Raw genomic sequence first — 26496 nt, forward strand, 5'->3', positions numbered from 1 at the left:
CTTCTGAACTATTAAAATATAAAATGGGCAGGTACACTTTGATAAATTAAAAACAGAAAATTTTTAAAAACCTTCGACCAGCTACTAATCAATATACTTATATGGATAGCTAGCATTTAAATAATTTACTCTAAATTCCTGTTTAACTATTCTCTAGACCTTAATTAACCTGAGTAATATTTAACTGTGGTCAATGTGAAAATATTTCCTCCTTTTTCCCCCTTGCCAAAAGAAAGGAAAAGCTTCCTAGGAAGACTGAAAGGTGTAGATTTTCCTTTAGATCTCTGCACTTCATTTATGGTGCCACCTGACTTGCCACCCTTTTTATTTCAACAACTTGCAAGAGAAAATCCCTCAAACTTAGCTAGGTTAATACCTGCAGTTATGCCCAGAGTAAGTGGGTAAGGCCAGTTCTTACCCTCCCCCAGGATTCCAAGGGGCACCTGGCATTGGAGGCAGTCACATGGGTTGGGGACAAGACTGTAAGGAAGAGCCACGGTCAGTGGTTCGCCCACATACCTGCCATTACCCTCAGCAGACATTTGTACTGCATAAAGACAGAAAGTGTATGCAGGCACCAGCTGCCATTCGTAAGCTGGTCCTGGGATTTATTTATAAAGCACCCCCATCTTTCTATATAGAAAGATAATGATACTTAAGGTAAAAAAATATTTTCGTAGTAGCTGGTGGCAGAATTCTTCTTAGGGAGGAGGCTGTCCTTTGAAAAATACCTGGGTAAGTAAGCCTAGGGTATATGTGCAATGGTTGTTGGGTAGAAACTCTTTGTCTGCAAAAGACAAAGGGAGGAATTGGCTGTTTGTGCTTCTGAAAGGGAGTGGGAGAGCTGGAAGAAGGGGAGGGTTCACAGCTATAGGCCATGGATTTGTTGGTTTGTGACAATCCTAACCAGGTCTTAAGGCTGGGGAGTCTCCAGCTGACCTGAGGATAACTTCTATCTTTTAGAGCTCCTTCCATTTCCAGAGTACTTTCATTTCCCTCATCTCACCTATCCACACATGCAGATGAGCTAGCAAAGGTGTGGAACAAGAAACTTCTGCAGATGGGAGCAGAGGTAGAGAACAGAGAAAGGCTGGAAGGGAATGATGGAAGGAGTGTCCTCGACTAGAAAAGCCAGCTTGCCTCTCATTGCTATCACAGAATGATTTGGGGGGAGGGGAGAGCAAGATACTGAGTAGGCCTAATAAATCTGGCACTCATACCATGCGTTCTTCTCTGTCTCCCAGGTGCTGATGCCATCTGGCTGCCCAGGTATCCTAACCGAGCAAGGACCCTCTCCAGCCCTGTCCAATCATTTTCCTGAATGTTTCATGTTTATGCTATCTCCCCTAGCTATCCCTCCCTGACAGGTCAAATCTCCCCTTTTCTCACCAGACTAGAAGCTCCAAGAAGGCAGGGATTCACTCACCTTGCTATTCCTAGCCCTTGGAAGATAACTGTCAAATGAACAAATGAACATTTGAATGCATTAAGAAGTCAAGGTGATTAAACCGATTCTCAGTCAGGGATCCCTGTATCCTATGCCTTAATTCTCCCATGGAGATGCATACTAATCCAAATGATTTGCTCAAGAGAGGAAGCTCAGGCAGCCTTAGGATAAGAACACTTTTTGCTAAGGCCATTCCACTCTTGCAATTTGCTTGTCCAGTGCTGGGGGCCACGAACACCTTTTCTCGCACCCACCCCTAGGTTAATCCTCTCTGCTGAAGGAAGGAAGGCTCTGCTTCTTGCTTCTCACCAGCTGATCATATGTGGCCTGAGCCTTCACCCACAACTGAAAAAAAAAATCCCAGGACACACAGCAGATGAATGTTCCTGCCCATTCACCATTGGCCATGTGAGAAGGTCAAGCCTGGCCACGGCAGTGGTTATATATAATTCTAGCACCAATGGTTTTCACATGGCCTCTGTGTGGTTAAGGTTACCTGGGTTATTAAGTAATCTTGTCCTTTGCTTTAAACAGGTAAATCTGTAGACTCTGTGAAAGTAGGGTTGGATGTATCTATCTACCACTCACACAACATCCTTTCAAACTACCCTCCATTCCAGGGGAAATTCATTCTGGATGGGTGTCTTAGTTAGTTTAAAAGATGAAGCTCTAAGACAGATAAAGCAGATACAACCCCCAGATATTGGTTCCTTTGAGGGCTAAAGAGACCCATGGGAGTTATGGTCATGGCCGATGGGGTTAACTACCAGGGCAGATGGCCCCTCTTTGGAAATGGTGTTTATGTGTGATGAATCTGGACTCAGATGGGATCTCCCTTCATAAGACTTTCATGCTAATGTGCTGGAGGTGCAGTTAATGTTGGGGTTTAAGATATATTTAGGGGATTTGAATCTCTGGACTGACAATGTGATAGCCAGATCCTGAGCCTCAACAGACTCCAGCACCTACAATCTGATTTATTGGACTTACCACACTCAGCTAAGATGGAGGTGAAGAAGGACAACCACCACACCATGGAGCCTAGAGTGATTACAACTGAAAATGGGAGGATTGCATCCAGCATCCAGGTGGAATCTGAGCCTCCTCTTGACATAAAGGTGCAATGGACACAACCAATCCAGTGTCCACATAGAAGAGGTGGCATTGGATTGGGAAAAGTGGACATAATGGACAAAGGGTATGGGGAAAGGCAGGAAGAGATGAGAGGTGGAGGCGTCTTCGGGACATGGAGCTGCCCTGGATGGTGCTTCAGAGGTAATCACCGGACACTGTAAATCCTCACAGGGCCTACATGATGGAATAGAGGAGAGTATGGGCCATGATGTGAACCAATGTATATGAGGTGCAGAGGTGCCCAAAGATGTACTTACCAAATCCAATGGATGTGTCATGATGATGGGAACGAGTGTTGTTGGGGGGGGGGGGGGGGGGAGAGGGGGGGTGGGGCTGAATGGGACCTCACATATATATTTTTAATGTAATATTATTACAAAGTCAATAAAAAATAAAAAAATTAATTAAAAAAAAAAAAAAAAGATGAAGCTCTAAAATACTGACAAAATCAGATTGCCAAGAACAGGAAAGACTCCAATTGATAGACTGATATCTAATCACCCACTATTAATCATGCGGTGCCCATTTCTTATTCCATCTTAGTCTAACCATTAGTTCCTTGCCTGGCTTAGATTTTCTGGTGTTTTCTCCATGCACTTTCTTTTTTTAATTCTCAAGGTGACAGCTACTGATTTATCACAAAGGGCTTCTGTGGAGGCCTCTGTCAGGGCCAACATGCTGCAGTGAACTTTCAGGGAGCTAGAAGACCTGGGGCCAGGCAAGGCCTTACTCAGACTAGCAGTGTTATTCACACCTTCCTTTACTTTTCTTTTTGCCATCTCATCAAGTGCATAATGGGTAACTTTGGACTAATGAATCTCTAAGGTACCTCTCATTCCCTAACATTCTACGATTCTTCATCATTTAAGGTAATCTCAGGTGTGTGGATGACAGCAGTGATTTAAATCTGCCAGGTACTTCTCACCCAACTGGTCTAAACCATTTCCAGGACAGGTCACAAATTCCATTATCCCAACATAGGAGTGATTCTACACGTGTACCACATTTAGGTTTGAGAAATGGGGGTCAGAAGTTATAAAGAGGTTGATTATACCTGGTTCCAATACCTTGAATGTATATAATCATATCTCTATTGCCCATATCATTGGAAAGAAGCATAAACACACAGAGAAAGTCGAACTGATGGTTAATCAAAAACAGTTCTATTTTGGTATCAGCAGACATTGTATAATTTTAGAAGGCAGAACTGTCTTCCAAAGGTATCACTAAACATGTTGGATTAATTTTGTTTTAAGCTGTATTGGACATTCTAAGGTAAATTTATTCCTTTTAAAAAAAATAATGTGTCCCTTCAACATAGTGGAGAAAACCAACCTGGAACTAATCTTTTGTTGAGAATATTACACATAAATAGGGTCAGGGATCTCACCAGCTTCCTTAACAAATTCCCACCCTCGTCATCCAAGATTGGCAATGTGGTAAGATGTTAGATCTCTGGTTGTTATACCTAAGACCTACAGGGAAATGGCAGCAGTTAATGATTAAGAAATTCCCAAAGGGAAAGTAACACTTGCAGGACTCTGAGGACCAAAAGTCTTTCCCAAATAATGTTCCTTCTATTTCTAACCTTGAAAGATTTTGGTTGGACTGTATTAGGCTTTTGTGATTTCCCTGCAGACAGTAGCATGTTTGCTTCCTTCATGAGATTCAAGTCACTCCAACATTAAACTGATTCTCCTTATGTCTGTGCATTATCAAGACATGAAAGGCATCGTTCAGAAGACATCAGAGAGGAAGCAACTTGCCTAGAGTCACATGGTAAGAAATAAGATCAGAAATCACAAGTCCTTCATTCATTAGCGTATATGATCTGCCTAGGGTCACCCATTTAATTTGCCTCTTGATCTCACTCTCCATTTAACCACAGTCTGATTACCAGTTCCAATTTACCTTCAGATCCTCAGGGATAAAGACTTTGCGAGCTTTCTTAATCATGGGCTGTGGTTTCAGTTCCTCCTCAGAGAACTTGCGTTTGCGAGGGTCAAACATTTCCTGCCCAGGGATGCTGGAGAGGGCAAGATCTGCTGGGTCTGGCTCATAACCCACTGGGACTTGGATGGTGTCGGGATCAATGGGACTTGGTGTATTGCGGTTTGTCGGCAACAGCTGACCTGGAACAACACAGGAGTTTTAATTCATGAACATTCTAGGGACATCCAGCAGGCAGCTACTTAATGATACTCCAAGATGAGTGGCAAGTGTCTTCCATTAGCCCTAACATCATTTAGTTTACTCATCCTCATTCCTGAGAACGTGGGAGACTTTATGCATGTAACAGACAGGGGTGGGGGGACTAAATTTTAAAAAAGCATGCATTCATTTTTTCCTATAATACATTCACAGAGCACCAACTATGTGCCAGGCATGATGGATAGAGATAATGATTTTCCCCTTTAAGGTATTTCCTCAACTAACTGGGGAGACAGACTAAAAGCCTGCAAATTAGGTTATACTATAGGCGCTTGGGTGGAAATAAACATTAGCATGGAGGGAAAACATCTACAGATGACACTTGGTGTGCTTGTGTCTTCAGACAAAGAGTAACTAGCAAAAAAAGATATTATTCCAGGCAGAGACAAGACAGAGGGCAAGATGGCATGGGGAGAGGTGGAGGTACGAACCACGTGGCCAGGAAGGCCAACAGCGAGGATGTTTTAAAAGGCTTGGGTGTCACTGAAGTGACAGAGCTGAAGTGTGGAAAGAAGTATCAAGCAGTGTAATAAACGGACTGAAGGGACAAGACTGGAGCGAGGCGATCAGATACAGGCTGTTATGATAAGCCACACACATGTTAATAGCAGTGGTGCAGACGGTGAGAAGAGGGTAGGCTCCAGAACTATTTTATAATGAAAACTAGAAGGGACATAATGGGAGACGACCTGAATTCCACTTGAAGGCTTACAAGCTAAACCACTGACAAGCACAAATGTCCACAGAAGAACAGTTTTACTGCATTTCTGAATGTCTTACTGGTAAAAGTGAACTTAACAACAGACCAAAATGTTGGTGCTGGGAGCTCTGAATGTTAACTTTCAGTTTCATCTCAATTTTAGTCATTCTTTTCACGCCCAGGAATAAAGGAGAGGCTATAGCTCAGCTGGGTTTGGCCCGTCTCCTCCTCTTCCTTACTGCCAATGGTAGGACAATGTGTGAAGTATCATTTAGGTTTCATTAAAACCAGGTTGAACATGAAGGCCACTGGCACAGATTCTAGCTAAACTGTGAACCCGAGCTCTTCTCTTTTCGGGAAAAGCCTGGTGGGATGCTTGCAAAATGAATGCTCTAGGTGACCTCTTAGGTCCCTACTCTGCTTTGCTCCTCTTTGTATCCTGATTGCCAAAGAGGAAGAGATAGGCCCTGAGGCATTGGCAGAGGATGCGGGTTTCTCATTAGCCAAGCAGCAGCTCAGCTCCAGCTTCTGCAGACTGCTGTGTTCTGTCTTGGATGGTGTCATGCCAGATTTGATCTTGTGTCTCTTGACATTGCCTCAGAAAATGAACCATATCTGAGCCAGACAGGGATTTTATTTTCCCTTTAGGAACTTCTCTTTGAACTTAATAACAAAGCTACCCAATATCCACATTCCTAAAACACACCCCGCTCCACACACGCTCACACAGGCATAGGCACCCGTCTTCTATCCTCTGGAAGCACTTCTTAATTAATACTTCTCTAATCTAATTCCTCCACGTTACTTCAAGTTCCCCCTTAGTATTCCAGTAATATGTTTATTATGCTGTATTAAAATGTTCTACTTTGTTACTGCATAAATGTTCTTAAGCTTACACACACACACACACGCCTCTACCGGGTATTGTGGTCTCATGTTTTATCTGTTTTATCCCCACTCCACTCCTTACCATGGTGCCTACCTCAGAGCTCAGCTTCTATAACGAGTGTTCCTCATTTAATGGTGGCCCTCGGAGGTGCCGGGCTCTGAGATGCACTCAGGGACATCCCAACAATAACACTTCACATTTAAGCAGAACCCTCCTCGGTGTTCTCTCTCCCCCTCTCTTTCTAGCCCTTTCCTCAGATGGAAGAAGGCCAGATGGAGAAAATCTAACTGGTCCACAGGCTTTCCAGTGCCAAGCAGCCAAAAGCAAAGGATCTGAGAAACAAAACCAGGCCCACTTGCTCTCCCTAGTTACCCTCATGCCATCTAATTTATCTATATTTTCTACCTAATTAATTCTGCTGGAATTATTTTTCTTTCCTTTATTCCAAAATATCAACAGCATCACCGAGTAATGCAGAAGGAAATCTTGATTAACTTCTACCCTGTGTGTGTTTTCAAATGTTTAGTGTAAGATTTTTAAATTTAAGAATCCAATTTTTTAAATTACAAAATATGTAATCGCAAAACTTCAATGAATGCAGAAATACAACAAAAAAGGTGAAAGCCCTATTTCTTGCTCCTCTCCCCTCTCCCAATCCCCATCCTCTGTCCCTCTCACTGTCCTTCCTAGAGACCGCCCTTACCTCCTTGACGTGAACTCCTCACACCTTGGCTTTTACACATAAATGACTTACCTCAAATAGAAACACACTAACAAATAGGATCATACCAACAATATATATTGAATTGCTTTTTCAATATATCTGTATACCATCTGCAATTTCCCATTTTAGTACACAGAAATATTCTTTTTTAAAAAGGTGAATAATATTCTATAGTTTGGATCTGTAACAACTTATCTAATCACTCCTTAACTGATGGGTTTTGTTTGTTTTTGTTTTTGAGGAATTGGGGGCAGGGGTTGAACCTGGTACCTTGTATTTGGGAAGCCTGCACTCAACCACTGAGCCACATCAGCTCCCCGAGTTGTTTTTTTTTGTTCGTTTGCTTCTTGTTTTTTTTGTTTTTAGGAGGCCCAGGACCTCCCATGTGGGAAGCAACCTTGAGCCACAGCTGCTTCCATGATTTTCACTTATACATATATCTCTTTATGGCCACATAAGTATTTCTGTAGAAGAGATTCCTAAGTGTGGGTTTGCTCAAACCAAGGTCATGTACTTTTTATATTTTTATATGTACTGCCCAAAGATAAATACATATATATATAAAATTATAATTTAATATAATTGACATATTTAAAAACTTTTTTACTGACCTGAAATTTATTTCTGTATACAGTATAAGCAAGGGGATTTACTTAATGTTTTTCAAATGTCTTAAAATATAATGATTTTTCTAAGGTTTGATATTTGGTAGGGCAAGTTCTATGTCCCTCATTGTTCTTTACGGAAATTTTTCTTGGGTATTCTTATACTCTTCTAGATGAATTGCAGAATACAGTTATTAAGTTGTATTTAAAATTTCCATTGGAGTCTTAATAAATTAAGATTGCATGAAAGCCATACGTTATTTTGGGGAACAACTGATATTTTTAAAATATAGTATAATTGAGTCTATACATAGAATACTCTCCATTTTATTTTTTTGGTCACTTTGTTTTTCAGTATCATTAAGTTTTATAATTTTCTTTATTCTAACCTTTCACATTCCTTGTGAATTTGTCCCTAAATATTTTATAATTGTTGTTACTGGTGTAAACTCCCCCTATTATATTTCCTAATTGATTATTGCTGGTATATAGGAAGCTTCTGATTTTAAAATGCTGGGCTTATACCTAGCCACTTTACTCTCTTATTAGTTCATTGTTTTTCAGTTGCATCTCTTGGTTGGCTAGATAATAATCCTATTTCCTGCCTCTGGAGATAGTTGTCATTACTTTTCAATGTTTATACTTATTTCTTGTTTGTTCTTGCTGGGTTTTTTGTTTGTTTGTTTTTAATCACATTGCATTAGCTGGGCTCTATAGAACAATGACGACTAATTGGGGGGTTACTGAAAATGCCTGCTTGCCCCATACTTTAATCAAAGGTGCTTTTAATGTTTCATCTGTCAGTACAAAGGATTGTTCTAAAATCTGTAGATACCATTTAACAAGTTAAGGCAGTTCCAACCTTCCCACCATTTTTACCTTACTGAGAGTTTTTTTTTTTAAATCAGAAATATGTGTTAAATTTTCTAAAATGCTTTTAAGTATCTGTTGAGGTAATTGTGCAGTTTTCTCCTGTATTTGTGAAATCTGAGCTTGGTGTTTCTCTAGAGCTTTATTTGAAAGACCTCGGGTGGACAAAATCACACAATCAACCCCAGGATGTGGACTCCACATCATACAGGAACATTGTTTTCTTCTTTCTGAAAGCATCTTGATGAAAGTCACTTCCAGAGGGCCGAGGAGGATTTCTGCAGGAAAGGGTGGAACAAAGGGCTTGAACGAATCTGGAAAGAGATTAGAAGTTACCTTGACACCCAGAGTTGGCCTCCATTCTCACAGATTATTTATGACTAAATAGTATTACTGAGAATAGGATGTCTCTTATTCTTACATGGTTTAAAAAGAATTTAGCTGTTCATGTTCAATTTCTGATTAAATCAGAGAGTCATCAATGAATGGGAAGAGCAGCAATCTGTGTTCTTATCTCTTCTTGAGTCAATGATTTATTTCTTTGAGTTATGGCTGCATCAAAGTAATAAATTATAGTTGTATTCATTACTTAATCCTCAAGGCTAATTGCAACACCTCTAACCTTTTGGATGTGCTCCCCATTCAGCAGCTAAGTAAATAAAGCATTAGATTAGCAGCAGTAACATCTGAACAGATACCATATTCCAGTGTTTATCACCAATGAGCATCAGCCAGCTGATGAACATTACATTATCCTCCGTAAAGCAAGGTTGAGAAAATGGAAAATTATTTTGATTTTGGCTAAAGGGTTCCCTATTAGAACTGATGGATCAAATTCCTTGTGATTCAAAATTTGGTTCTAAATCTTTCCTATTCACCTCTCCCTTCTTCCCTATCACCAGTTTGTGGTCTGTTTGCTTGTTATGACCTCCTGGATCTCGGATACCCAGACTTTGTGTTTAGCACAGCAACTGTTGCCCTCTCGGCACCCCTGATTTCAGAAGAAAACCACCATCAGGGCTCACAGTCTACCTACTTCTCCACAAAACACCCCTGCTCTGAAAATCTCGTACATAACAGGGAGCCAATTCATTTAGGAATTGTAGCAACAACAGAGTCACTAAAGCATGCTCATAATTTGTACAGAGATTTTTTTTAAAAAACACCTCACAAGGATATCCTAAGGTCATAGATTCTTTGGATTCTGAGGCCAGATTAGCAGGTCTTTCTTCCAATGGCAGTTCAACAAGCACTCTGCAAAGGCAGCTGTGTCCTATTGGCCAAAGGGCTTGCCTCTCCTTCTACCCATGTCCTGTTCCATATGACTTTGCAGTTCCAGGCAGAGACTATTTCCCTGCCCCTTAAATCTGGCCTGGCCAACAGGATGTGGCAGAAGTGACAACGTGCCAGTTCTGAACATGGACCTAAAGAGGCTTTGCCTGTTTCCCCTTCTTCTCGCTTCTACTTCTGCCATCATCATAAACATGCCTTGGCTTGCTTGCTGGAGGATGAAAGGAACAAGGCGCAGGTCAGCCTAGATCAGCCTAAATCACCTTCCTCCTAAATGTGTGAATCCATTTATGATCAGCAGAGCCATGTGACCTACCCATAGCAATTTCAGGTGAGTGAACAATAACCTCTTGTTTTTCTATGCTATTGATTGTTCGTGGTTGTTTGGTAAGCATTATCATAGTAAGTGATAACTGTTACACAAGCTGAGCTACTTGGAGGGGGGATGCTTATGCAATAACATTAGCATTACAGCAGGATTTAAAATTGTACAGGAGAGTGGTTCAGCTGTGAAATGAGTTAGGCTTGGGTTTGAATTCTGACTTGGCCTCCTCTATGTTATAAACATGGGCATTCATGAATAAAAGACCAGAAAGAAATACTTCCCAAATCCTAAGAAGGTCTGTTTGGGGAGCAGGAACTACTGGCGATTTCCCTCCCTTTTTTCCCTTTATCTCTGAGTTTCAGTTTTCTCGTCCACAAACGGAGGTTACTATACCTATCTCACAGGGTTGTGTGAGAAACATACATATATATATGAAATATGTATAAATAAATGCTTAAAACAGTGCTTAGCACCTGAAAAGGATTCGATAAATGATATGTATAAAAACATATACTACATATCAACAGAAATATGGATAGAGCATGACAAGGAAATGGCTGTTCAATTCACTACGTGTAAACATTAGAAAGCTGGTCTGTCTGCTACTCTTTTCCTGAGAAGGCTAATGAAATCAACTTCTACATGTTAGCAGGAAGGCTTCTGCAGTCCAGGATTAACAACAATATTAATATATTGATGGGTAACAAGGTGAAGTTGTTAGTGCACACATGGTCTTGCAGATATATCACCTCATTTAATCCTCACAGTAACCGTACGAAGGTAGAATTATTATTCTACCCATTTTTCTGATATGGAAATGAAAGAATGGAAACAGAACATTTAAGACAAGCTCAGAAATGTTCAGTAATTTGCCTGATACTACCTAACTAGTAGGTATCAAAACAGAGACTCACCTCCCACCTTTCTGGCCCTAAAAAAGGACCAGATCAAGCAAATGCCCCAGAATGCCCTCAAGGGAAAGCAAGGGACTTAATGCTGCCTGAGTGAAAACCCTACATCAGGACCAGGGCTAAGGGCCTATGTACAACATTTCACTGAACCATCGCACCTCCCCACAAGGGAGGCATGGTGTCCCACATTTTGGAAGTGCCAATGGAAGACAGAGGAGTAAAACCAGCCAAATAGTCATGCAGCTAGAAAACTTGAGAGAAGGCCCAGTGGGGCTCCATTTCAAGTCAAGTCTGCTTGACCCGGAGCCCATACCCCTTCTATTCCACCTTATTTCTACCTTGAAAGGAAAAGAAAGGAAAAGAGGGGAGCATGGAGACCCCTCAGAATCACACAGGTCCCGCTCCTCTCAAACCTGATGTGTCTCTGGACAAAAGACAGTCCCCCAAAGTGGCAAGGAAAGCCCCCTGTCGTGGACAAGAGCCCCTGGGACTGCAGGGCAAATGGACAGAAAGGAAGCCAGCCAGCCCATTTCTTTTTCCTCCCTCTCTTCCTTTCTTTTACTTCCTTCCCCTTATTCTACTACCTTACCTCCATCCTTCTGAACCACAAGCTTATGCCAAGGGCCCACTGCATTTGACAAAGCAACTGCTGACCTACAGAGCCAGGGCTCCTGTCAATGCTGCAGCTCACTCGCGGGCGTGATACCATGCCTCAGTGGGAGATGGGCGAGGATTCCCAACAGAGAGGGGGCCTACCATATGCTGCTTTTAGCCATGAGGTTGGTGTGTTTCATGCCTATGCTCTTAAATTATTAGTTTGCCAACTGATGCTTGGTTTGGATTTGGGCAAAGAAAAACAACAAACACTGTTCCAGGCTCCTGCTCTGGCCTTAGCCCCTCCATCTTGACTTGTCCAGCAGGAGGCCTCATGGCTTTTCAGAAATCATAGAGCTGCCCTGAAGAGTTGGGTGGCCCAGGGCCTGTCAGTCTACCACTCAGAGCCTTGTTCCCTCACCTATAAAATGGGGCTGGATGAAACGGATGGTCCGTGAGAAGACTCACAGTGGGAACTGAGTTGCACCTAGCTTCCATCACACTGCCAGCTCCCATTTTCCTACAGCTGCAGGCTGAGCAAAGCTGGTTTCAGGACCCGCTGTGTAACCTAGTGCCCAGGACAAGAGTTTGCCCCAGGATTGTGCATCAGTACTCAAAGTGGCCCTGACTTGACCTGGCAGCTTCTAACTTGGCAGGAGCTTAGACTAACAAAGCCTCTCATTCCAAGGGTGGTTATCATCACGCTTCTTGCCAACATGTCAGCAAGAAACCTGCCTCCTTGAACTGACTGAGGTGAGACCAGAAGTGCTCATAACCACACTCTGTGAAAAGTCAATGAAACAGGGGTAGAACAGAAATTCCAGCTGGCAGTCAGGACATGTGTGGGCATATTTGTTTTCAGAATAGTCCCCTGACCTTCCCACTGTCCTCTGAGAGTATGGCAGGGCACCCTTGGCCTCCTCTTTTCAGGGCCAAGAGCCTCTCCCCAGATGTGAGGGCTCAGGAGGTGGTCTTCTAGCTTGGCCTCGCCACCACCCCAAAGCACAGCACCTCAGGAGGCAAAGAAGGAACTCACAGGGCCAGAGACCAAGGCCTGGAGATTTCAGACTTTCCAACACTGGCTTCCCCGAGGTAAGGACAGAGGGTCAAAAGTGGGAAAAGAGAGGCACTGTTCTTCCCCCATACACACGTTCACACCACCCCTGTCCCTCACTCCACCCCAGTACTATGGAAATAGGGAAGGTAGAGAATAAGCCTTCCCACTTCTTGCAGGGAAAAGATGGTGGCATTAAAACATGAGGAATGAAAAGAAAACTCAAAAACAAACAACAAGGAAAACAAACAAACCAGGAGGAATGGGATGTTAAGTCCTAGCCAACTGCTGGCTAGCCTGAAGTCTTCAAATGGTTTTGTGCCTCAGTTACCCCTTCTGAAAGAGTAGAGGCCCTCTCCTCCCCAGGTTGCCATGGTGATGGTGATGTAATAAAAAAAAAAATGACCACGCAGCTCTACACACAGGAGGACAAGCAGCAAGAAGCATTTGGAGAAGTTAAAATGGGGACTAAAGTCCAGTGTTCACCTCCCCAGCCCCTCCTTGAGGTCTGCGCTCCTGTGCAGCACTCCAAAGAGGAGCTGTGATGGGAACAGGCTGCTGCTGGCATCAACACTTGCAACTGGACCAAGTTCCACCACGTGTTCCAATCTACAACCTTGTTTTGCCCTCCTGACCCTGTGAAGTAGGGACAAAATGGGCACATTTTACTCTGGAGAAATTGAGCCAATAATCAATTTTACTTCAGTACCCCTAGGACAGGGCTACCTTCTTATCAAGTAGAGACATCAAGCTCTCCCAAATCCAAAGTCTATTTTCAGAGGCTCTTTCAATTTTTAATGACAAGATGCACCACTTGCATCAGCACCACCTAGGTCCCTGGAGCATTTTTAATAGGCTATGTTGGTGAAAATGTGCAGGCCTTGTCATTTGAAACCTGCAGTTTTCAAAGTGCTGCAGTAGCTAGTTATTAAACTGACTATCCTCCTTTGGGTTGAATTAGTTTTTTTGTTACGATTTAGAGGAGAGTGAAGCAGGAGACTAGATAAGTGACAGTGCTCACTGATGTTCACTGTGAACCCAGACGCCAATTGCAAACAAACAGCCCACGCGCTCCCTGAGCTATACCCTTTCTCCCCCACCCCCACAAGCCAAATCAAACAAAACACAGGGAGGAAAATAGGATTGTTTCAAAGTCTGAGTTTCTGATGAGCATGAAAAGGATCCAGGTATGTCTGTGGTTCTGAGGCTGCTCAGGGAGATCCACAAAGATTCTTTCCCATATGAGTCTCCAAGTTCAGCACCTAAAGGTAAACATCCTTTTTCCAAAGCTTCCTTGCCTTGGCTTCTGAAATTCTTCTATACCCAAGTTCACAGAAGAGTCCTAAATTGATCTGTGAACTGCTTGTCATTGCCGCCAGCTTCGCTGTCATCTCAAAGCCAAAGTGTTTAAGCCAAACCCATCTTCCAATTTCCCATCGACCATCAGCCTCTCCTCTAGGTCTCCTCATGCCCGTGAACTGACTTTCTCCATTCCCTCAGGCTTTAAACTTCAACCACCCTCTACCTCGGCCAGGACTCCAAAGACCTCATCAATACAGGGAACCCGGGGGAGATGCTCTGGGCCTTAGTTTGCTCATCCATTAAATAAATTGGGTGATATGGTGGGACGATGCCAAAGGTTCCTCCCCACTCTGGGATGAAACCATCTTTTGAGTTCAGATGAGTATTCCTTTATGTTTTAATCCCAATGTCACAGACCAGGTCCGGGCCATATCACTAGGGACTTGGTTAACTGCAGTATCGTCCTAACCAGTCACTCTGCCACCTCAATCCCATCTGCCAACTTTAGCCAGAATACTCTTCCTAGAACATCTCTACCATAATCAAAGGTAGCCAATGGCTTCCCACTGCCTCCCAGTCCACACTCTTTGTCTGGACTACTGCTCGCATCTTAGACCCAAAATATTCTCAACTGTCAAGTTAGAGCTGTACTGCTGCCTTGTTTCCTGGACATTCTTGGTCCACTTCTTTCATGCCTGGAATGCCTTCTCTGCACCTCTCCTTATCTTGCCATCCATCAAGGTCTAATTAAAGCTCTGCTCCTCGTAATTGACCCTGTGTTGGTGACAGCTCCCTCTAACTTCCCTGACACTTAATGTCTATAGCATTTGGCACTTAGCATATGCTGGTCTAAAATTTTTGTCAGGTTGAGAGACTTTTTAACTTTTAAGCAAGTATCTCTTCTCTAAGTAGATTAAAAACCTTTCCAGAGCAAGGACCGTATCAATGCCTTACTCAGCAGATTATTTAAAAGGCTTATTGATTAAAACATTCATTTGCTTAACACACAGTTATTGAGCACCTACTACAGGTCAGGCTCTGAGAACATTTAAATAAAGATTAAACCCTTGGAGCATACAATTTGGAGTACAGATAAGTAAGAAAGCAGATGATTAGAGTACAGGGTGCTAAGTGCTAGGCAAAAGCTTTGCACAGGGGCCACTGGAGATCGAAGGTTGATCATTAATCCAGATCCTTGGAGGGAGGGCAGGGGCATCAGAAAATGCTTCTCAGAGGGAGCTGGCATCTTGGCTGAGTCTTGAAATGGGCCAGGCAAATAAAGGAGTAATGGGTTACCAAGGAGAGGTAACAGAATATGTAAAGGTACAAAGAAGTGAAAGAATTCATGAGCCAGTCAGGGAATTGAAAGTAGGTAGTATAGCTGGAGCTCAGAGGGCAAGAGGAGGAATAGGGAGAGGTAAGGCTGGACAAAGAAAGGTCTTAGATATTCAGGTTTTGTCTTCAAGGGAATGGAGGACAACTGATGTATTAGAGGAAGAGAGGAATCAGACGACTGATTTCTTAAAAGTAAGCCATAGCAACCAGGCAGAGGAGGGATCAGAGGAGAGACTGGAAATGGTGCCACATCAGGGGCAGAGGATCAGATTGATTTAAGAGTTCTTAATGAAGTAGGATCAATAGGAGTCAGTGACCAACTGACATGGGGGAAAGAGAGAATGGGCAAGATTAGCTTTTAGGTTTCTGACCTGGACAGCCAGACAGGAGGTAGTAACATACAAGTTAACATAGAACTACAGAACCCAGTGCAGGGAGCAGATTCAGAGGAAAAGATGATGGTAAATGAAGAAGCCTGGAGGACTCACATCTCAGCTTTGTCTACGAGGCTAGACTTCAGAAGAGCAGTGTCCATTGGAGATTTGGATTCAGTAATCTTGAGATCTCCTGTAGAGAAAATACAGAGCAAGAAAAAAACAAAAAAGCCCTGGACAACACTGATATTTTAGGGACAGATAGAGGAAGAGGACTCCATGGAGAATAATTGGAAAGGCGAGGAAGGCAGGAGGAAAACCAGTTCCTGGACGAGCTAGTGAAATGGGACTGACCAAAGAGATGGTTCTCCTAATTATACTGTTAATCCCTCATGGGCAGTCACTGTGCCTCCTAATCAAGAAGCTACATTATTACCTCCATTAAACAAATGAGAAACAATAAGACTAGACTGATTAAGTTACTTGCTCAAGGTCAAATAACTGGTGAGTTGGAAAGTCCACATTCAAATTAGGGCTGTGTAACTCGAAGCCCTTTCTTCCTACACTTTCACCCCACCCACACTTGTCCCATAGCAACAATATCACTATTAGTGCAAAAGCCAGTGTCAAGTAGTTTCCTTCAAGCAACACTCACCTGGCCCCCAAAGGAGGCAGCTATCCTAGAATCCTGGAGTTCATAAATGCTTCTTGGGATGTTATGTGTCTACTTGTCAATCTCCATGAGAGTTATGTGTGAGGGGGTGCTCACAAGAGCATCTGTATCTCTTGAGCAAATGCTGCCTAATAGAGGTATTTCCCTTTGCACCTATTATCTAGTTGAAGTTCCTGTAGTGTCGTTTTATTTTGTGGTCTGGAGATTGTATGTTTGGGGGCCCTAGGCTAAAAGGAAGGGAGGATGGTAGGTGAAAATGCCTGGAGAGAAACCTTCTACAGCAGACAATCAGAGATGTCTGTGCCATAGGCTGTGTGAATAATACAGAATAGGTACTCTCTCTTTCTCTCCCCCATTAGTTAATAGTCATTCTGAAAGGTTACTGAAGTATTCCTAGGTAATAGGACTGCCGGGGGGTATATGCTAAATCAGGGTATATGAATTCTTGAGGAGACAATCGACTTAATCCCATGAAGTCAGCCCTTGTACCTAAACCAAATGGATTTTGTCCCCCAGCATCTCATATGGGTTAAGGTGAGCAAGCTAATACTGCCAGCCTTTGTAGTTGCCCCTGGGTACTTTAGAGCCTGTTTCATCTACATATTCATTGCACAAGTCTTATTATTGCCCAACTGGTATATACCTTTGTGATGACGTATCCCGAGAGAAACTCTACTACAAAGAAGTGGCAGTTTGGTCTCTAGTTATTTAAACAGAGAGAAAAAGAATGCTGTGGAGCAGCATATATAGTTTATAGCTATCTATAATCTGAATTAACATTCATTGAGCATGCATCTGATTTTTATGTTCAGATGTTAGCCAAGACTTGGGAAAAGATATACACTTGAGTTTTCTGGGAAAAGATATACACTTAGGTTTTCTCAAATAAATTCAAGTCCCATATAGGAGAAAAATGACCAAACAGCCATGATTAAAACAAGTAATAAAAAGGGATGGGTTTATTACTTCTAGTTCTTACCACCACCACCTCAGTGGGATAAAAAGGGGGAAGCAGGTAAATGTTGACACAAGTTCATAAGCCTGCAGTAAGTCAGCATAGCTGTATAGTCATAGAGTGCCCTAATGTACACTAGAATAGTCTAGACCAGAAAATTTCTTAGAAATGTGTTGTTTCAGAAAGATTGAAATTTACCAGCTTGCTCAAAGATTAGCCAAGCTAAACCCATCTGGGCTCCTGCTTAATGTAGTCTAGGAGGAAATCCACATGGGACAAAAATCTGCCTTTATATTTCACGGGCACAAGGTGAGATCTGTGTGCCTCTCAGGTAGACAGAAACTAGACACTAAGTAACTATTAAACATGCATGCAGGCCTTTACATTTGCTGCCCACTTTCTTCTTCAGCTTCTCAACCCCAGTGCCCACCCAGGGCCATGTACACAGGAAATCCCACCGTAGTCTGCAACCTTGGTGGACTAAGAACATCCCACACCTCTGCAATCCTTCTATGGCACTGTGTTTACAACAGCCCGCTCCCCGCCCCCCCCCCCCCCCCAGTCAGCTTGTATTTCCTATTTCCTAATGCAAGACCCTTTAAGGGAAGGCAGTTCTTAATCAGGGGAGGCAACTGGCTGATAATGAGACCAACAATAAAGATAAGACAGGCAAATGCTAGTTGGGAGGGGGCAGGAGTCGGTTTCCTCAAAAAGAAAAAAAAAGGAAGGCTGTTAAGTGAAGACAAATGGTCTTCAGGTTGACAGGGGATGTGGGAGGGGGAGGGTGTCACAAGGCTTCCTGATGCCATTGAGCAAGAACTAAATATAAACACTGTCCCCTCTAGCAGCCTAGTGGATGGAGACACATAGAAGGAGAAGGCTAGGCCTGCCTCAAAGAAAAGGATCAAAGACCTGAAAGCCAGTGAACAGGCTATAAAGAAGGGCAAAAACAAGAATAATTCCTTAAGATGAATAATTCTTTGAACAGGTTTTCTGGAGATGAGATGTCCATTTTCTCTCTCTCAATCTATTTGGGCTAACCAAGCAAAGGAAAGGAAATGGTTTTAATTCTGAAAGCTGGCAAGCTGTGTACCAGCCTGGGGACTTTTCACGCTAAAATAAGAGTAAGCAGCATTTACTTTTAATATCTTTACACTCTGCCTATTTCTAATGGAATCTGAGGCCGTGCAAGAATTCTTTCCAAAAAAACTTACAGAATGAAGAGAAGGATAATGATGAAATAATTACAGAATAGTGAGAAAAGTATCAAACTGTATCCAGGTACTACCTATTGGCTCTTGCTGCTTTAACCATATATTATTTTAATAAATACTGATTTCTTTAATGGTTATATCTAAATAAAGCTCTCCAGCTTAATGGGAACATCAGAGGAAATGGATCTTTCCTCTTCTCCTAATCATCCACAGTAAGAGAAAGAAGTCTTGCTGTTTGGATCTGAAAGGACATTACCAAGGTGCCCATCATCCATCTGGAAGCAGTGTCTCTAATTTTACATATTATCTCTAAGACTTTAGTTCTCAACCCTGTCTATAGATCAGGTTTACCTGTGGACCTTTTAAAGCTAAGACACTCAACATCCCTCCCCCCTCAATCAGAAGACCTGAACATAGGGCCTGACCTCTGTATTTTTTTTTTATGAAAGAGAAATAGGCTTCTCACATACTTTTGATGGGAGCATGAACTAGTACAATTCTTTTGGAGCTCCCACACTTTGATTGAGCATTTCCACATCTAAGAATTTGAACTTTAGGTATACCACACAAGTGTACAAGGATTACTGTCCAAAGCAATCTAAATGCCTAAAGAATACTTGTTAAATAAGTCATGGCTTATCCAGACAGTGACATTCCGTGCAGCTGGCAGATCTCTATGTACTAATATGGAAAGATCTCTAAAAAATAATAAGTAAAAAAGACAAGTTGCATGAATTATGTAGTGTGTGTTTGTGTATGTACGTATACACATATATTTCCTTATCTCCATATACACACACGTACATATACTTACATACTCAAAGAAAATGCCCAGAAAATTATCCAAAAAATTGTGAACAATTAAATCTGGGAATGGGATATGGGAACTCAAGATGTATAACTTCAGAACAGTTTGTTTTACAATGGTCATACACTATTTTTATAATTAAATATTTTAAATGGATTTTTTCAAAAAGCTCCTCCGGTGATTCTTACATGAAGCTAGGGTTGAGAACCCCTGGTCTAGAGGAAATAGCCCTGTGGTTGTGCATAGCTTGCGAACTCAAGATAACACTGACCAACCAAACAGCTGGCATATTCACTGTCGTGCCTCTGAGTCACCAGAAGATGGCGACCCAGAGGCAGTAATTCAGTTCTTTAGCCAAAATTTGTCACAGTTAAGTTTTCGTTAACCCAAGTGTTTTTGCTACTCCAGAGACTATTTTTCCTATATACCAAAGTATGCTAAGCTGCTGCTTCCATAAAGGGCAGTTTACATACATTTATGCCATATACTTTTTTTTCACAATTAATACAGCTCTAGAGAGAGGTTTTCCTGAAAGGTGTTGGCAATGCTGTTGCAGACCTCTCTCCCCACCTCTTGTTTCCCTGTTATCTTTGCTCTGGTTTACTCATCTCCTTATCTCATCCCAAGGTCAATTCAATTTCACCAAGGCAGCTGGCAATCAGACATGTGGGGCACTTGTCCTTTTAAATTTGTCCACACCTTTGGCCCAGAACAGGCGGTGTGGGGTGGAGGGCAGCAGAGGGCAAGTGCCACGAGTGTTCCTGCCCTCCCACTAACATCGATTTTCTGGAAGTGGGTGTGTTGCCACAGCAACTGCCAAATCACATCAATTATGCCGCCTCTAACCTCTCAACATCTTCTTTAAACACACCACGTTTGAGGCACATGGCTTCGCTGCTCTGGCAGTACAGGGCTGCATGGAAGTGAGTCCCATCAGCAGAGCTTCCGCTCTTCTGTGTAGGAGGGAGTTAGCCCTTTGTGGATTAACCACCATGATATTTTTTATTCTCCTTTTTCTATTTCTTATATTCCAGATCCATGTCTCCTAACACTCTGATCTGAATCCTCATCCCCTGTGAACTAGTGATGTATACTGAACAGAAACCTACTCTTAATGCCAGTCAAGAAAAACCTCAGCGGATCACTTGTGTTCTCCTTTTCTACTGATAACAATTTTTACTTTTTCTTTAAGAAACAATTCTGATGCTCCTTCCACACCCTATGGAAAGCTGTCCGTCTTGCCTGCCCAGTTCTACCCTCTACATACCCTTATGCCAGTGATCACACACCCATCACAATTACTTATCTATCTCTTTGTGATTTGTAAGACTCGTCAGTTCAAGGGAATAACATCTCCCTTATGCCTGGATCCCCAGCACCCAGCTTGGTGCCTGGTAAAAAGTTGGTCCTCAGCAAATCTCTAGTAAGTAAACGGTTACAGGCTTTCTAAACACAGGTCCATTTGTTTGTGGCTCTCTGTCCATTTGTATTATGCTATTAGATAACAGAGACGATGTGATGACTATGCATCTGTCTTGAGAATAACATCTAAATAACATATAGACAAATGCTATTTTAAAAGGGAGAATACAGAAGGTCCATTCCCTGTGACTTTTATACCATCCTCTTTTCATTTTTTATTTTCAAAGCCAAGAACGGCATCAAAAGGGAGGCTTCATCCATATGGAGGGAAGCAATGAAGCCCCAGAGAAGGAAGCGGGTGCATTCCTTGAGTCCTCACAAGGCAGCCTGACATCTGGTCCACACTCGGGGAAAGAGGCCACATCCTCCCAGGGAGATCTATTTTTGCATTCCGGACTGCTGGTGCTTTGCTTGTACAACTTGCCTTGCACAAAAGAAGGGGACGGGGAACTCGGATTTACCAAGGGCCACCCGAGGTGCAGTGCCACTTTTCATACGTGTATCTCCCAAGGCTGTGTCCCCCATGTTGTGTCTGTGAAGACCTCGCACAAAGCAGGAACCTGAAAAGGCCTTGGAGGTGAGCACTGGGTAGGCACCCACAGCTCCCTCCACTCACCTCCCTGCTGGCAAAATGCAGAGCTCCTGCCCAGAGTCTCCACTTACCAGGTGTGCTGAGGAGTCCTTATCAAGCAGCATGCCTGAAGGGGAAACTCCATGCATGCAAGACAGTGTGCATCGCCACACTGCACTGGGACAGCAGCATGGTGGGACCCAAGGAGGACGAGAGGCTGAATCCTGTCCTCTTTGACTTATATGGACTGTGCCACAGGCTGCATCAGGGACAGAGCTGCACTAAATGCTCCTAATCCCCTTCTAGGCTGTCCCTAAATCTTCCTGGATCACTGTGTTTACTGTTTTATGGTGCTTTCATTTTAAGATCACAGCAGAAGGAACTGTAGATTTTAGAGTCATACAAAAGGACAAAATTCACTTAAACAGGGATAATTCATTAAAAGTAAAGCCTATGTTTTGAAAACTAGCATTTCTCTGTCTTTCAAAATTACATTCCCCAGGAACTGGCTGAGGAGATCTTAGGACCCCTGCAGGTGTGCATTCAGATCAGGGGGTTCCACATCGCCCCTTCCTCCTCTTTTCCTACACACCCAGATACCCAGTACATAAACAGCTTTTTACTGACAATTACAAGGTGCTCTCATGCTCTCAGGGCTGCTCACTCCCTACCAAGACTGACTGCTTCCACAACCCAGGCAGTGCCTTCTATGGAGCCAGGGAGTACAGTGGTTGAGCACCTGGACTCCAGGGCCAGCCTGCACAAGCTCAGAGTCCAGCCCTGCTAGCTACTACCTGTGTTCTCTTGAACAGTTTACTCACCTTCTCTGGGCCGCAGTTTTCTGAGGACAGTAATACTAGTACCCAAAGGTTGTTTTGAGTTCTAATGAGATAACACATATAAACCACTTAGCCTAGTGCCCACACTAGAGTACGCACAAAGAAGGGCTGGCTACGACTGTGCTGTTTCTTTTTGATGCGTCCTGTTTGACAGAGGTTCTGTATTCAGAGAAAATTTGCTATACCCTGTCGATGGCCCAGTTCTCAGGATTTCACCAGTCAGGAGCCAAAGAGGAAAGCTCTGCTCTCTCTCCGTTGAGCTCAGTGGCTATTGGCCACTGATGATCCAGCTGCCACGCATAACAGTCATTCTGCTGGCATCCCCCTTACACCTCAGGCGAACGCAGCATTCCCTGGGGTGAGCAGTACCACGCAACACGCTGCTTAAGTCCAGAGGCTGCACCAAGCCCTTCTTTGAATGCTGGTTGTGATCACTTGTTAGTCTGTAATTGTTTTCTTCAACACCAAGGCAAGATGGCTCTGGTGAGGTTTCTTTCCAGGCTTCACACCAGAAAAGGGATACATGCAGGAGCCCTGTGCCACAGAGCCTCCAACAAAGCATATCCAAGGGAAGGGCAGAGTTCGAGTGAACTAGGCAGGCTTTTTTTTCCCTAGCTAAGTTAAAAAAAATAAAGGTCTGTGTGTGTGTCCTTATTTATTAATACAATGGATACAAAGTGCTAGGAGGAATGAGACCTAAGACCTGGAATTATTTCAGTTCAGCCTTATGAGTTAACACATTTCTCTTTTAAATCCATCCCCCAAAACGCAAATCAAATCCACAATGATACACCACTTCACACCCACTAGAATGGCTATTTTTAAAAAAGCAAAACAAAAACCCAAGTTTTTGTTTTGAAAATAACAAGTGCTGGAGAGGATATAGAGAAACAGGAACACTCATTTATTGCTGGTGGGAATGTAAAATGGTACGGGCACTGTGGAAGACAGTTGGCGGTTCCTCAGAAAGTTAAGTACAGAATTACCATACGGTCCAGCAAATTCAGTTCTAGGTATATCCCCCAAAGAACTGAAAAACAGGGACTCAAACAGGTATTTGCACACCGATGTTCATAGTGGCGTTATTCACATTTGCCAATAGGTGGATCAACCCAAATGTCCATCAACTGATGAAGGGGTAAATAAAATGTGGCATATACATATGATAGAATATTATTCAGCAGTAAAGAGGAACGAAGTTCTGATACATGTGACAACATGAATGAACATTGAAGGCATCATCACAAAAGGACATAAAGGACAAATATTGTAAGATGCACAGATGAAATCATTAGTATAAAAGACTCAGATTTTAATGTAACATTTTGTGTGATCTATGTATCTTTTTAATAGACCAAAAAAAGGGGAAAAAAACTCAATCTAGAATACAGGTTATCAGGCAAAGGGGTAGGGGTAGGAAATAGGAAGTTAAGTCTTAAAATGTACAGAGTTTCTATTTGGGACGATGGAAAAGTTTCATTAATGGCTGGTGGTGATGGCCGCATAGCATTGTAAATGTAATTAACAGCCCTGAATTATATATTTGAATGTGGTTTAAAGAGGAAACTTTAGGTTTGTTATAAAAAGTTACTAGAATAAAATTTAAAAACAAACACAGGACTGTACAACACAGTGGACCCTATTGTAACAATGGACTATAGGTAATAGTACAGTTATAAAAGTATTCTTTCGTGAATTGTAACAAATATACCACATTAATACATGGTGTTAATAATAGGGTCGTATATGAGAACTCTATTTTAGGCATGATTTTTCCGTAAAGCTGCAACTTCTCTAATAATAAAAAAAGTTCCCTAAGACCACCACGTGATCCATTATGTTTAACTTTATAGATGAATTTATAAATAGAGATATGAATATATGTGGCAAATATGTCAAATTGTTGATTCTGAGTGATAGGAATAAGGGTGCTTGCTACATTATTCTTTTTATTTTTCATATTTTTAAATATTTTCAGGATGATTTTTAAAACCTCTCAATTGTTTGAATAATTTTATGTAGTATTCCATCCAGAGAACTTTGCCATCTCACCCTGGTAAGGGCAATGTTAATTTCCCCAACGCCCTACTGAAATGCAGCAGCAGCAGTTGAGGGTACTGCCAGAAGGTTTATACCTATTCCCTGGTGTAAGCACAGGGAGTGTGGGGGCCTTAGAATGAATTCTGTGCAGGGAAGTAAGCATATATGGGTCCAGAGGGCACTGAAAACTTGGGGACCAACTTGTTACAATTCTTGGCCTGCCAGCTGGAACAGCAGCTTCTTGCCAACAGCACACACCTCAGCAACGGGCTGCAGTTGCTTGTGGCTAGGTCCTTGGAACCCCTCTCCTCTTCAGCAAGGCCATGTCCATCTTAGTGACCACAGCCACCCGGCCAGTATGGAAAGATGCACCATTCCGTAAACCAGTCAAACCCTGTGCTCAAAGAAGCTACACCCTCACACACCACATGGAGGGCATCTTCCTGCATCTATTAACCAAAGGAATATAAGCTCTTTTTAAAAAATCTACATCCCTCTGCATTCTTCCCACCCCTCCACCCAACATGGAACTTCTTTACTTACCCAGTTAAAGTCCAATGAAGACCCTGTCAGATGAGTTTTAAGAACTCTTATAGGTGAGCTGGGAATATGCAGGGTGGAGGTGCTGACTTCCAGTCATGTCTCTATCATTGAGGAAAATGACAGAAAATCGGGGTGGGGTATCAGTATCCACCTTTATTTATAAATACCTAAATCCCTTTGCCAGAGAACACTGCTCATCCTTAGAAAACAGTCAAATGTTTGTGTGCAAAAGCAACTCCCTGAAGCGTTATCAGGAGCCCTGGAACTACGTCAGCAGGGGTATGTGTGGACACCACCTCCTCTGAGACCACCCTGATTCAGCTCTGCCCCAAAGGAGCTCAGCACACCATCAGCAGCCCTCTCCACACCCCTGCACTAAGACTTGCCATGCTGATAAGAATCTGCCATCACCACTGAAGATATCAAAGGGGCCACGAGTACTCCTTTATTTTTTTAAGGATTTATTTTTATTTATTTCTCTCCCCCACCACCAATGCTGTTGTTTTTGCTCTCTTGTGTCCATTCGCTGTGTTTTCTTCTGTGTCCGCTTAGCATTCTCGGCAGCACCGGGAATCTGTGTCTCTTTTTTGTTGTGTCATCTTGTTGTGTCAGCTCTGTGTGTGTGTGGCGCCACTCCTGGGCAGGCTGCGCTTTTCACGTGGGCAGCTTTCCTTGCAGGGCACACTCCTTGTGTGTGGGGCACCCTTAGGCAGGGGTACCCCTGTGTGGCATGTCACTTCTTGCACGGGGCAGCACTGTGTGTGGGCCAGCTCACCATGTGGGCCAGGAGGCCCTGGGTTTGAACCCTGGACCTCCTGTATGGTAAGCGGATGCTCTATCAGTTGAGCCACATCTGCTTCCACGAGTACTCCTTTAAAATCATTTATAATGGAAGTGATGCCATTGTTATTCCATTTGTTCTACTGAATACTGACTCTTGTACAAGACATGCACTTGGGTGCTGGAGATTCCTTGTCCCTACCTCTGAGAAATTTGCAAGTCGACCACAGGATATAAGCAGGTATCCACCATCAGGAACACAGTGCTCTGTAAGACCTGAAGATGGGATTCCACAAACATCACCTGTTTTTTTTTTTTTTAAACATCACCTGTTTTAAACAAGAGGAGACTCACACTGCCATGATATAAGCACTGCAGGATTAAAGTACTCACAGTGGCATGAAGATAGGCCAAATTCAAGTTCAACAATGTCAACTACTGATTTCCTAAGTAGCCCAACACAGTCAATTCTGAATAACTGTCTTACCATCTTAGTGGCCTAAGGAAATGCACTGTGAATTGCTTCAGCTGTTTATAAAATGAAATTACATTACCTGACCACTTCTCCAATGAGGGCAGGAGTGGGAGCTTTGAGGTGCTGTCTTGCTGGGTGGCAAAGAGCGACTAGCCAGGGCTCATACATTTTCCTAGCCCGGGCTCATACATTTTCCGTAGCTAATACATTGAGCAGAGAATTCACACATGAGCAATGGAGAATTGACACTTGACACTGATAAGAGAGGACCCTCAATCTTATCTGCCAGAGCTTTGGCATCAAAAAAGAAAACGTGACTCTAAACATACCAGTCTCTTTTAGAAGGGAAAGGATTTAAAAAAGCTTAAAATAAACTTCTGACCTTCAACTATTTCTCTCCACTTTAAGGAA

At 42.7% G+C, this 26496-nt stretch overlaps 2 protein-coding genes across 5 annotated transcripts in view; one reads left to right on the forward strand and one right to left on the reverse strand.

Annotated features, from left to right (window-relative positions):
* Positions 1-1917, forward strand: part of MMD (monocyte to macrophage differentiation associated) — a 93997-nt gene extending 92080 nt beyond the window's left edge. The window contains exon 7 of the mRNA XM_004457622.4: positions 1245-1917. Within this exon, the coding sequence (XP_004457679.1) occupies positions 1245-1364 (120 nt within the window). The 3' untranslated portion in view covers positions 1365-1917. The remainder of the gene's footprint in view (positions 1-1244) is intronic.
* HLF (HLF transcription factor, PAR bZIP family member) overlaps positions 1-26496 on the reverse strand; it is a 51798-nt gene that overhangs the window by 5061 nt on the left and 20241 nt on the right. For all 4 annotated transcript variants that reach the window (XM_058283933.1, XM_058283932.1, XM_058283931.1 and 1 more), the window contains exon 3: positions 4493-4713. In XM_058283933.1, the coding sequence (XP_058139916.1) occupies positions 4493-4713 (221 nt within the window). The remainder of the gene's footprint in view (positions 1-4492; positions 4714-26496) is intronic.

Source organism: Dasypus novemcinctus, chromosome 21, assembly GCF_030445035.2.
Source record: "Dasypus novemcinctus isolate mDasNov1 chromosome 21, mDasNov1.1.hap2, whole genome shotgun sequence".
NCBI classification, from domain to species: Eukaryota; Metazoa; Chordata; class Mammalia; order Cingulata; family Dasypodidae; genus Dasypus; species Dasypus novemcinctus.